Raw genomic sequence first — 12,848 nt, forward strand, 5'->3', positions numbered from 1 at the left:
GATCCTAACAACTTACCATCGACTCTAAGTTACTTTCGACTCTGACTTACCTTCAACTCTAAAGAACAATCAACTTTAAGGAGCCTTCAACTCTCAAGAGCCTCTGAATCAGAGTCTTCAAGTTTAACGATCTTTCAACTCTAATGAGCCTTTAAGTCTAATGAGTTTTCAACTCTAACAATTATTCAACTCTAACGAGCCTTTGAGTCACCCATCCTTTATGGTTCAAGTCCTCGGTTGTCCTGCTCAAGTGGCACACGTACACGCATAACTTCACGACATCGTCGTTTGAATAAAGTCACAATCAGAAATAGTTATCCCATACCTCGAGTAGATGATTTGATAGATCATCTACAAGGAGCTAAATACTTTTCAAAGATTGATTTGAGAACTGGTTATCCTAGATTAAAATTGCCGAACATAATATTCCAAAATCAGCATTGTGTGTGCACTATGGCCATTATGAGTTTTTAGTCATGCGTTTTGGTTTGACTAATGCTCTGTCTACATTCCAACAAGAAATGAATGATATGTTTCGAGATCAAGTCGAGCAATTCATCATTGTATTTTTGGTTGATATTTTTATTTATAACTATTCATTAGATGAACATGGTAAACGTGTATGTTTTGTCCTCCAAACATTACGTGACAAACAATTTTATGCCAAGATATCAAAATGTGAATTTTTCAAGTGAAGTCAATTACGTATCTTGGACATTTGATCATTGAACATGGTGACAAATTTGATCCTTCTCGAATAGAGAAAGTCTGTGGCCTACTCCTAGAACCATTCATGAGCTATGTTCATTTTTAGGTTTGGTGGGGTTCTTACAAAATCTATTGGTAATTACTCCCAATTGACTACATTGTTTAAAAACCTTTTAAAAGGTCAAAATAGTCAATCTACAAAAGCAATCCCTTGGAATGATCATTTAGATAAGTCATTTAGAACACTAAAGAACATGTGTGGCAGGCTCCTTCACTTCTCTTACCATACCCATCTAAACCTTATGAGGTTGAGACTAATGCAAGTGATTATGTGGTAGGGGTAATCTTGTATCAAGATGGCAAACTTACTCCGATAAACACTTCATCCTCGAAAGGAACCTTTTACATTGCTAACGGTTTGCTCTATCGCAATGGAAAAGTTTGTGTCCCTAATTTGCTTAAGGCAAGAAAGAAAATTCTTTTTGATACATCATACACTTGTTCTTATCTCTAGTGAATTTTTTTGGCCTAAAATGTGTCCTAATGTTGAAGATTACACCCATACTTTACCGATATGAGGACCCAACGCTTCATTGTCAAAATATCTGTAATTGGTAAGAATGACAATCGTAGGACTCTTTTCCTCACTCATGCTCACAGCATTGATAGAATCAGAAATCCGGAACTGTCAAGAAAGATTGTCTGTTATAGCTTGAATTGTTTAAACAAAGAGATAGGTATATGGATGGCATCAATCACAGTAAACATGGAATATACAAGACGATTATATTCTGCAATAGATTGAATCGTTTAAATGTAGGGACAAGAATATGGCATCAATCACAATTAACGTGGAATATACAAAAGATTTTATTCTTTAAACAAACTTCAGCAAAAATACATTCATCAGATGGCTGCATTTCATTTTGGATATAGTAAACATGAAATATACATGACATTATTATTTAAACAAACTTAAGCATAAATACATTCAGCACATGGCTGCATTTCACTTTGTATATAGTAAACATGAAATATACAATACATTATTATTTAAACAAACTTAAGCGAAAATACATTCAGCACATAGCTTGTCCATGCAAGTAGCATTTCATTTTTTACATAGCATACAATTGCCACTCTAAAAATAGATTTTTTGTCTTTGGAAAGATAGTAAAGCCATTATACCCCCATAAAATTTTAATGAAACCATATTGAGTTTGACCTCAACCTAAGTTCAGTAGAATTCGCGATCAGGGAATATGATGGGTGCAATCAGAGACCAAATGAATAAACCTGCAGTGACCCATTGGGTGGCAATGCGAACCCAAACAGATGACCATCCAACATCAATAAGCTCTTGGCCATCAGTTCGTGCATTCGTCCATCCTGTCAAAAGCATAGCAGAATACATGCTTGCAAGTGCAAATATCAAATGGAAGAATGAATATACATAAGTAACAGGTTTTGGATCAGTCTTCTGATCTTTATCTTCAACCTCTCCCCCTTGCACAGGTAGCAGTGGCTTTTGAGCACCTATAAGACCGGATAGCGATGGTTAAAGAATATTAAAAACTGTTTTTAACTATCTCGTGCTATTTGACTCACATTAAAATTGGTATTACTAGCTCTTAAAAATGTTAAAGATCAGCACTAACTAAAATTTGTTGAAGTTAATTACTATGCTCAATCTTTGTTTTTACCTGCCCTCGGAGAAGATGGAGGTGAAAGAAGTGCTGTAGATGATCCTGCACGAACAGCAGAATACACAACAGACAGCACAGTTGTAATCAAACCAAGAACGAGGGTACCAGTTGACACCGCTTTCACATGGTTATGTAGCCCATTGCACTCATAATCACGAGGCTCACTAGATAAGCCAGAGTAACACAAGTATGCACAGTAAAGAGAAATCACTGATGCCGGGAGTATACTTCCACTGACCTAGAAAAACTCCAACCATAAATAAGTCAATAATCAATATAGCAACAGTTGGTGAAGTAGTTGCTTGATAAACATGAGATTACCTTAGGATGCAATGAGATGATTGTGAAAGCGAAGGCAAGGAAAAGAGTTACTACAATGAAAAACTGATTCAATTGGCAATCTTGCCCAGACACTATGAACCAATGGAAAAGGAATCCGACAAGGGTGAATGCACCAGCATAACAAAAAAGAGATGCAAGAAGCAAGGCGACACACCTGCAAAAGGACACAGGAAATCAAATTGATTACTGCCCAGACATCACGTGATAATGATTCAATAGATAGTGAAAAAACGTGTACCAAAATTTCTCATCTTTTTCAACCCATGATGCATTCCACCCATGTGTGAAATCCAGCAAGAGAATGACCTGGATGAGCAAAAATAGCCCCGAACCAAATTTGGAAACAGTCTCTGTATGGTGAACACACATACAATGAGCATTCAAATCTCTGAACAGAAGTAAGTTTTTCATTTAAAAAAATTTCTTGAGTTTGGACGCATACCATATGCATAGATTGCTCCATTGGGAAGGAAAAACATTAGAGCTACTAGGACACACCAACCAATAAACTTCAGCGACCAACCCCCATGGTGCCAGGAATCTCGTGTGTCATTCTGATCTTTCACTCCAATCATAAGGATTGAAAATAGTGAAAAGAAGAGGAAGTTGCCGAGGGTGACACGCACCACCGCTTGTGTTTCAAACCATTCTTTATCTGGGACATGTGCAAATGTATTGATCCCTGGAAAAGAAGATGAACTTCATGAGGCTAGACATCTACAAATTCTAATCTAGCCAAAAAAGGATATCATTTGTGATCCCTCAAATCATATAGACATCTGCCTGAGTGAGGCATGGAAAGAAGCACAATAGGATGAATCGTAGTTCGTGATTATTATGTAGATAAGCCCCTGTGAGCTTAGAAACATTGACAAAGAAGTTCAGAGATCTCTTCGATCATTCACCTTTGGGCAAATTGCAACCATGTTTTCTTGATCTGCAAATCATGATGGTATAGTGAGGTATGTCAGAGGAAGAAGGTTACCTGACATCGTAGTTAGTGCTTCTTGGACAATAAGCTTTATTTGCACTACCTTTCATAAGCCAAATTTGATGTTCATGGTTACAGTTTGTAGGAAAATAAGCATTTCCTAAGGTTATGGTTTCCCAGAAAATGTCATCTTGCATGATTGTTGATAGATAAACTCGACGTACATAGTTAGGAATTCTCAGAGTATAAGCCTTTTTCATGATTGTTTCTCAACCAAAAAAAAATCACGTGGTTATGATTTTTGTATTAACTTGCAGTAATATTTCCACGGCAAAATGCAAATGACCAAGGTTAGGCGTTCATGATAGATTTGTGTGATTGAATTCTATAATCGACTGTGATTGCTATAATTAGGGACTCTCAGAAAAGATAAAGTTTGCGTGATATTTTGTTTAACCAATCACGATGTCCAAAGTTAGGGGTACTCAGCAAAGTAACATGCTGTGCAAGTTTCTGTTTTTTCGGAACCACGAGAGATGTTCATAGAAAGTGTCTCTCAGAGATAGAACATTCATATAAGAGAGAAAAAACATAGGCAGAGAGAGAGAAAGTAAGCTTACATGGCAACTTTTCCATGAGAGGAGCCGCAACTTCTCTGAAGATGAGTGCGACGATGAGGGACAAAGTGAAGAGGCCACAGTAAGCGATACGAGCAGATCTGCGGCTGATACCTCCAGCGACTGTTCGGCAAGCCTCGCAGGCACAGGAAGCACAACAAGAAGCCAAGCAGGAGGCCATGATTCCCATCGCAGAGAAAAAGCAGTCGCAGAAAACGGGGAGAGAATACACAGAGAAACGATGGATGGAGGAGAAGACAAAAGACGAGGAAAAAGAAAATGCTCTTTCGACATAAAACTATAGAACTACTTATATATATATATACATATGTATATTATATATATGTCCCGATTGTTTATATTATTTACGTCTCTGGCTTGTTTTTATCGGTTTGGTTCAGTTTGGGGTGAACGGTTCCGTTTGATCCGGTTAAAACAGTTTGATGGTTTGGGGTTGTTGGTTGATTGTTTTTTAATATTTTTTTAAACAACCTTTTCATTTTTAAGCCTAATTCTGACATTTTAAGAAAAATCTTTAAAATTTTGAAATAGTGAAATTGAAATTTGACTTTTTGACCTAACTTGAAAACTGAAATCGAACCACCAAACCCGTGGTTTTAATGGTTTGGATTTTTTGTAACAGTTCGATTAAAACAGTTTGGGTTTAAATGGTTTTGTGGTTCGGTTCAGTTCAAGTTTCAAATGTTTTAAACGGTTCAAAACCGAACCATTGCCGATTGTTATGTATGTGTATATGTATCCCCCCTCGAGACATTTTATTTCTAACTATTAACACTCCCTCATAACATAAATAAATGTGTGTTGAGGGAATGTGAGTATCCCAGTGTCAATCACGTCTGTGTGTAAAATGTGAACTGTTGCCCAAATTTATTATCTTAACATTTGCCTCGTCTTTTCCCATGAACAAGGAATGTATGACACATATGCTTGTTGAGATGTTCGACCACTCAAACTGAACGAGGCATATGTCACACATCAACCAAAATCATAGAATATATCATCTAGATTTTCAAGTTTGGTTTTTGCATTCTCCTATGTGAATGATATTCAAATAAACATATAGAATCTATCGCCCATTGTGATCAAGGACAATAAGATTGCCTTCAAGTTGTAGGGGAACATACTCAACCACACTCATTGTTAACAATGTGTATGAAATCTTCGAAACATCAAGACAAATTATGAAGGTATGCTGTTTGAGGCACGTAACATAGTTTAGCAATAATTGACCAATTGTTATGCTGTACATTCTTTTGACCTTTCTTATTGCAAGTGGTGAGCTACCAATTTGCACATCACCAAATATTAATTCTTGTTGACCATTACCTACAAGGATCATTGAATCGATATGCTGTCTTGAGATAATCCCCAAGTTCTTTTGAAAAACTCAGCTCCATGAGATTTTATGCATATTTTGAACATTTTAATTTTGTGTTCTTATAATGGTACACTGCCATTATAGTGACAAAAACAAATTATTAGCTTATTAATTCCCTCTAGCAACAATTTCATCAACTTTTGCCGACCCAATGAACTAGACATGAATTAATGAGAGTATAGCATTAGGAAATTGAAATACCTACCACCAAAATCTACCTCTATAAATCCGTATCCAACTTTCCCATAACATCGAGTAAATCTCAATGTTCAACATTAAGCAACTCTTCACAAAAGAATAATGACTTCAAACAATAACTTGAGAAAATTTTCACAACTTTTCATGTACTCCTACCCATCAAACCACATGATAAATCCTTCTAGAAGACATTAACCATTCTCTCATATCATATTACAATCAATACAATGAATGCACTCGAATATCCCTTTAAAACATGCCAGTCTTGTTGAGAACATCATAAAATATGATTGCCAAAATCCATCAGAACACCAATTATGGGAATAATTGTAATAAGCCCATTCTCACATGATTGATTCTACAGTCTGCCACTCTGGCCAGGGTAAATAAATGATATCTCATCACAAACCTGACCTACATACAATACACGAGTTCCTCCCAATTTGACTCATAAAATGGGTATATTTATTCCTTCAATGTTGGTTGAGCCAGAACCTCCGATGGTGCAGCTTGAGATGTTGGTTATTTCTAGAGGATTAACACATGGAAAAAGCACTAGAGGATCCAAATCTCAATTGCACAGTAAAGAGATTAAAGAAATGACATGTACGATCAAAAACCATATTGACTACCTTGAACATCCATAAGATAAGCCAAATACTACAAAATATTTCTCATCTCGACATTTCTCCCACATCATGTATATGTCGTTTGTGTTAATACTTTCATTTCTCCCATATCAACTATGAGGCTATAGACCTTATCCCCTAGGATCTCTTTATCTTTCTTTGTTTAACTTTCAGACATAAGATCTTCCAATGAAAATTCATCCTCCTCTATGATTTCACCATCTTTACCATCCCAGGCTTGTGTTTGTTCAAGCACAGGCATAGTTTGAATGGGTGTGATCCCCTTCCCTCCTTGGCCAGCAACCTTTACAAACTCACTGCAACAAATATACCACGCATAATGATCAAACCCAAATTGTGTTACTTGTGAATCACAAAATAACAATGGCAAAATTAATAATGTTGGTGTAAAATTAAGTTTCATGATTTTGGAAATGGTCCTACACTTGTAAAGTTCACTAAATGCACAGGATGATGTGTTTTCCAATCTGTATAGTATTTTGCATGTTTTTTGTCTTTGTATCAGTTCAAACTAAGAACGTACGTCGCCTTAGATTAACAGAAACTTATAGCAATGGCAAGATCAGCACTTACATGATGGAATCAATTTCAAATGCGCTTCGTAACGGTGCATACACACTTTTCTTCACATTCAGAGCTACCATTGCAGGGTACCCATAACCTCCTACACCAACTGCTTGTTCAAGAGATGGTTGTTTTCCTGCCGCAGCCCATGCATAACTGCCAAAACTTGCAGCATATTAGAATCTATAAAACATCAACACATGTGTGAACACCAAAATATCTTCCCATGCCATTACCCATATGCACTTCCTTTGAATTTTTCAGCAATTTGCTTCATGATACCAATATATTTATTGCGGCCCTCAGCCTTCGAATCAAGGATATCTGGGAGAAATGCCACAAAGCAAATCGCAGCTGACCCACAATTCTCCTCCAATACATCCTGAGGGTGAAGATAAATGAAGAGGGCATTAAAACAAGCTCAATCTAGCATCACACATTCTTTCTATCTATTCTACACAGATGTTCTTTCTAAGAACCACGTTTCTGCATTACCTGCCCAGTTAGTTCTACAACTTCTGGAGGAATAGCATGTGCTTCTTTCAGCACAAGAGCAAAATTCACAATTGAAGACGCATCCCTTGCACCCTGATAGGGTGTTGGGTTTTCCTTGTCAGATCCAAAAAGCAGAATAGTTGGAAAGCCTTGAACACCATATTTGCTCATAAGGCTCTACAAATAAGATTAAAAAAAAAAAAATTTGATTGAAAAGATATGTTGGTATAAATTATAATATGCATGTCATAAACAAAAATATTGCAAACAACCGATGTATATATATTACATTACCTTTTCTGCATCGCAATCTACATGTCCAAGTTTTACTTTTCCTTTCAACTGTTTTGCAGCTTTTTTCCATTCAGGTGCCAACTTCTTACAGTGTCCACACCTTCAGAGGAAAATACTTAATATTAGGTATTTTCATATAATTAAATCAACACATATCAGGTGCGAAGATTTCATCTAGACTGACCATGGGGCAAAGAACTCCACCAGCCAGAGATCCTTGCTTTTAACCACTAGCTTATCAAAATTACTTGATGTTAATTCAATAGACTGGCTAGGTCCATCATCATTATCTTTTTTGTTTCCACCACCTTTTCCATTCAATCTCTCCTTCAAGAGAACCTTGACCTGCAGTTTTGCTCTAAAGATTCATCACCCACAAAACTAATTGCAGTTAATCAATACCAAGGGTAGCACAACTACACATAATTTTTCATGTAAATAAAAGATCCATCTCAAAAATGATCATCGTTCTTAACATAATGCAGAATTATGTTGAATCAACTAAGTTTTACTGACTGTACCAGTACCAATTTAAACCTTTTTCCAGCTTGAGTAAATCAAACTCAAACTTCTCAGTAAAGCACACACCTGTTTGAGAGCAAATTCAGCTATGGACTTGGCATCCCGGGGTCCTTGATAGTCAATGGGTGAATTACCCACACCAAACACTTTGATGGTCGGAAAACCTTGTATTCCATACTCCTATCCCAGAAAAAAATATATATAATTAAGAAGCATTAAGTCTTTTAAACGGAAATAGAAATTATTCATAGCCATTGAATCTCTGAAGTTTCCTAAAGAATATAGACATAGTAAGGACCCAACCCCAATTTGCAAGTTCAACCTGCAATGCCAACAACTCTAGGTTCAGAACACCCTTTCATTTTATAGTGGCTTTTATGTATCTGATAGTCTAGCTATCCTTCTTGAAATATACATCATGGTTTTCCAATTGGGATTCTCATGATTTACTATACTGAGGATCCTGTTATCTTAGTAGATAAATTTAACCTTGATATTCCTATCTGCTGTAAACATGGTAAAAGTAAACCATTCTAGATTTGAGGTCATATATTGCGGTTCAACGGTCACTCTTGGACTGGAGGCAAATTGATACAAGTGAGCATATTTTGGTTGTCCATTCAAGGCTCTTCAATGGGTCCCTAAGTGTAAATGTCACAGAAAATGTGATGGAATGTAACCATAAGAGGAGTTGAATAACAAATTTTCTTTTACCAACTGACCTGCGCAAGAGAACTGTGTGCATCAGCATCAAGGGCAGCAACCTTAACCACTCCCTTTAAGATAGTCCCAACTTTTTCCCATGTTGGAGCCAATGCCTTACAATGACCACACCAGTTTGCATAAAATTCCACTAGAACAATTCCTTCATCTTGCAGTACCTACACATTGTTTAGGAGTATCAGGATTCAGTACGATTAATTTGAAGAACTTCGGGAGCAGTAACATGTGGTGGATCATGAAGATCACATCCAAACCTTTCGATCTGTTTGAAGGAAACAAAGCAAATGATAAAAAACTGTTTCTCTTTCATAATCTCTATCATTACCTTGCAGGTGATCAAAACAACAGTGTGTAAAGGTCAATAGTATAATATTGGCAACTTGGCGAACATGCAAAACGAGATTCTTATAATCTCTCAAATGGCCTTGCAATAGATAAAGAAAACATAAAATTCTGGTCGACAACAGAAAATTGTACAGTGATATCTTCATAAAACTTTTGTGTCAACCTTCTAACTTGGTAGATAGCATGTAACAGGTTGATCAACAACGGAAATGCACACTAGGATATCTAAGCAAAACCATGTAAAAACCAGGTCCCTAGCTGTGTTAGATCTCTTATTGTCTCTTGTGTATAAAACAGGTAAAAAGAGGATCCAGGGCAGAAAAAATGCACATCCATGCAACGCCAAGAAGAACTTTAAATGTTGTAAACCTCTTGATATCTCTTCTCAAAATTGAACTAATCAAACAACAGTCAGAAACTGGAAATTGCAGTCATTCCGCACCAAATTTACAAGAAAAATGAAAGATTATTTGTCAATAGTAGAAAAAAGATGCTGATTTTTTCTGCAAATAGCGTGATCTAATAGCAAATGTTGCTAATGATATGTGACTGCAGAAAATATTTTCAAGGACTCTTGAAAAATCCGTCAGCCTTTAGAAACGAATGATATCACTATCCCGCAAGAAGAAGCAATACAAATGTTGACGACAGATAGATAGATCGAACAAATGAAACAGATGCAAGTCAGATGGCGTGGAATGACAGAATAGATATAATGCTCAGCTGAAAAACAAAACGAAACTAGAATTAATAAAGGAAGAAATACCTGGGACTTGAAGTTGGAGGCGGAGAGGAGGACGATGGGAGAGGATGGGGAGTAGATATCAGCGAATGCAGAGTTGATAGAGGCGAAGAAGAAGAAGAAGAAGAAGAAGACAGGAAACGAGATCACTGGGAGACGAAGAGACTCCATCTTTCTTCACTCTGTGTGTGTGTGTGTGTGTGTGTGTGTGTGTTCGTGCGCGCAGAGAGAGCAGAGCAGAGCTATGGTGACCTTCGTTTGCGTCGTAATACGCAAATACCAACAAGAAAGCACAGAGAGAGAGAGAGAGAGAGAGAGAGAGAGAGAGATTAGAGAAATTACAGAAATGTCCCCATGCCCATCACCATCAGAGTGCTGCTCTCCACCAATAGCATCGCGGCCTCCACGTCATTAACTAATTTCTTTACATATTTACTTTACTTATTTATTTACTCAATTAGTTTAGGGTTCGTACATACATATACATATACATATACTATTGTATATGTATGTAGTCTTATAGATGTATTCAATCCCAATCCCGCCTGCTCTCTCTTTCTCTCGTAAATACATAATGGCTTTCATTATGAAAGATAAAAAAACACCCCACGACTAACTTACTACAATGTATAAAAAACCTTCTAGTGATCTAAACACTACTACGCTTACGAACTCCATCCCACCCTACACACCAATTCAACTGTCGCATATGATTATATATCACCTTTTACAATCCCCTCTCTTCATGGCTGAGATTTTTTGTGACATCTCTGGCACTGTCAGTCACCACAAAATAAGCCCTTTTAACTTTACAATATATTTTCTCGCCCCAACTTGCAAATCAGAAGTGAAGGCATTCCGCATATTCCAGTTGAACCCCCAATACCGCAATGACTCAAAAATAATTTGGAAATGAGGCATCCGTTCAATGTTCTCCATATGTACAAAACCCCAAATGAAGGAAGATAGTCTTACCCTAGTTAAAGACATCCAAACCAAAATGATACACCTCCAAACCATTCTACACATCGGGCATGAAAGAAATTGATGGCTACCATAGTTGTTAAAAAACTCATATTCTATGTTTTAGAATACTCTGAAATAGTCTACGTTTTAGAACTACCATTTTTCAAATTTTCAAGTATTCTACGTGTTCTAAGAATTTGAAATATTCTACGTATTTAAGAAGTATTTTAAATTTCAAAATAGTTTAAAATTTATTTATTTTGAAAAAAAAACTTTAATTTTTAAGAAGTATTTATCATATTTTACATGTATTCTAAGTATTTTATGTATTTGATCTGGAAAATACGTATTCTAAGTATCTAAAAAAAAAGTTAGAATGCTTGTAGAATACTTAGCATACATATTCTACGCGTATTGTATGTTAAGTATTCTACAACAATGGCATTGCCTACTATGTTCCAATTCCATTGAACAAAATAAACACATTCCTCTAGCAATGTTTCTTTTGTTTAATGCATCCCCCGATGGTAAAGCTCCAACTATAACTTTCCAAATGAATATTGTAGCTCATAGCATCAATCAAGAACATCAACTTGCCTTGATCATATGAAACCACCAGTTAATGGGCTTACAAAAACCCCATATCTTTATAACCCTTTCTTCCATCCACTTAGGTTTGTCAATCAACTTGTGATAAGCATAATTTATTGAGACCGTTGTCGCATTGCTACGCGCGTGCGTGCGTGTAAAATGAGACGAGACCACGGGGGCCCTGAACCAAGGAGCATGAGAGAAGGGAGAGAGAGAGCGTTTGCTGAACACGGTGAACGAGAGAGAGAGAGAGAGAGCAAACAGAACAATTTGATTATAACACCAATAACGATTACAACCGGCACACCGGCAACGGACCCAACATGGGAGTCCACACACACACACACACACACATGTCCCACGCCAAGCACAGAGACGCGAAAGGGAGAGCCTCTGATGGAAGCACACGGGCTGTCCACGAAGCAGAGGCGACGATCTCCAAAACCCGCCGAGAATGACAATCAAAGAAGGAGGAGGGAGAGAGCTCGGTACACGGTCCGGCAGCGCTTCGTCCTCCCTATTGCCTGATCCCCTATTCTTCCTCCTCTTCTCCCTTATATAGGTCGTGGGGGGGGGGGGGGGGGGGCTTCTCCGTCAATCATAGTCACATTACTTTATTCTCTGTCCCTTCGGACAGAGATATGCATCGATTTCCTAATAAATGTGTCATACCTAGTATATTTACATCAACCGCCCTACACATAATTATGCACAAGTTATCAAATCACACGCCCACACATGGAAGGGCCGGTTCGTGCACGGTTTCTCTCGTTTCCTCTTAGGGATGGTTTTCTCCACCCCCACCAAACCGCACGTCCACCTGTAGGCGCCAGATACAACACTTGTCGGAGAAACCCGGCCCGCTATCACTCGTTGTTGCCCGAATCACCATCTGTTTCGAGCCGGTCGTCGTCGTCAGTCACGCATTCCGGGTATGGCTCTTCCTCTTGCCGCTTCTTGAATACCTTGACACTTTTTCCTGCTACCGGCACCGCCATCCGTGTCCCGTCGAGCTCCGCGAGATGGTACGTGTCGTTGTCGTTCGCACTCATTAC

At 37.6% G+C, this 12,848-nt stretch overlaps 2 protein-coding genes across 2 annotated transcripts; both read right to left on the minus strand.

The window, feature by feature from the left end:
• Positions 1 to 1,732: 1,732 nt before the first annotated feature.
• LOC147864090 (uncharacterized) lies at positions 1,733 to 4,551 on the minus strand. Its single transcript, XM_087319934.1, has 6 exons — positions 4,308 to 4,551; positions 3,199 to 3,438; positions 2,995 to 3,106; positions 2,736 to 2,910; positions 2,412 to 2,652; positions 1,733 to 2,244 (listed from the first exon to the last, which is right to left on the minus strand). Exons 1-6 carry the CDS (start codon positions 4,492 to 4,494, stop codon positions 1,946 to 1,948), a joined length of 1,254 nt encoding a protein of 417 aa, XP_087176060.1. The 5' UTR covers positions 4,495 to 4,551; the 3' UTR covers positions 1,733 to 1,945.
• A 1,782-nt stretch (positions 4,552 to 6,333) lies between these two features.
• On the minus strand, positions 6,334 to 10,467 carry LOC147864091 (protein disulfide isomerase-like 2-3). Its single transcript, XM_087319849.1, has 9 exons — positions 10,261 to 10,467; positions 9,149 to 9,307; positions 8,493 to 8,606; positions 8,089 to 8,249; positions 7,905 to 8,004; positions 7,611 to 7,787; positions 7,352 to 7,497; positions 7,125 to 7,271; positions 6,334 to 6,847 (listed from the first exon to the last, which is right to left on the minus strand). Exons 1-9 carry the CDS (start codon positions 10,405 to 10,407, stop codon positions 6,694 to 6,696), a joined length of 1,305 nt encoding a protein of 434 aa, XP_087175975.1. The 5' UTR covers positions 10,408 to 10,467; the 3' UTR covers positions 6,334 to 6,693.
• Positions 10,468 to 12,848: the final 2,381 nt, after the last annotated feature.

This window comes from Azolla caroliniana, unplaced genomic scaffold, assembly GCF_043228905.1.
Source record: "Azolla caroliniana isolate FFs.n. ecotype wild unplaced genomic scaffold, voAzoCaro1.0.p SCAF_5, whole genome shotgun sequence".
In the NCBI taxonomy this organism is placed as follows: Eukaryota; Viridiplantae; Streptophyta; class Polypodiopsida; order Salviniales; family Salviniaceae; genus Azolla; species Azolla caroliniana.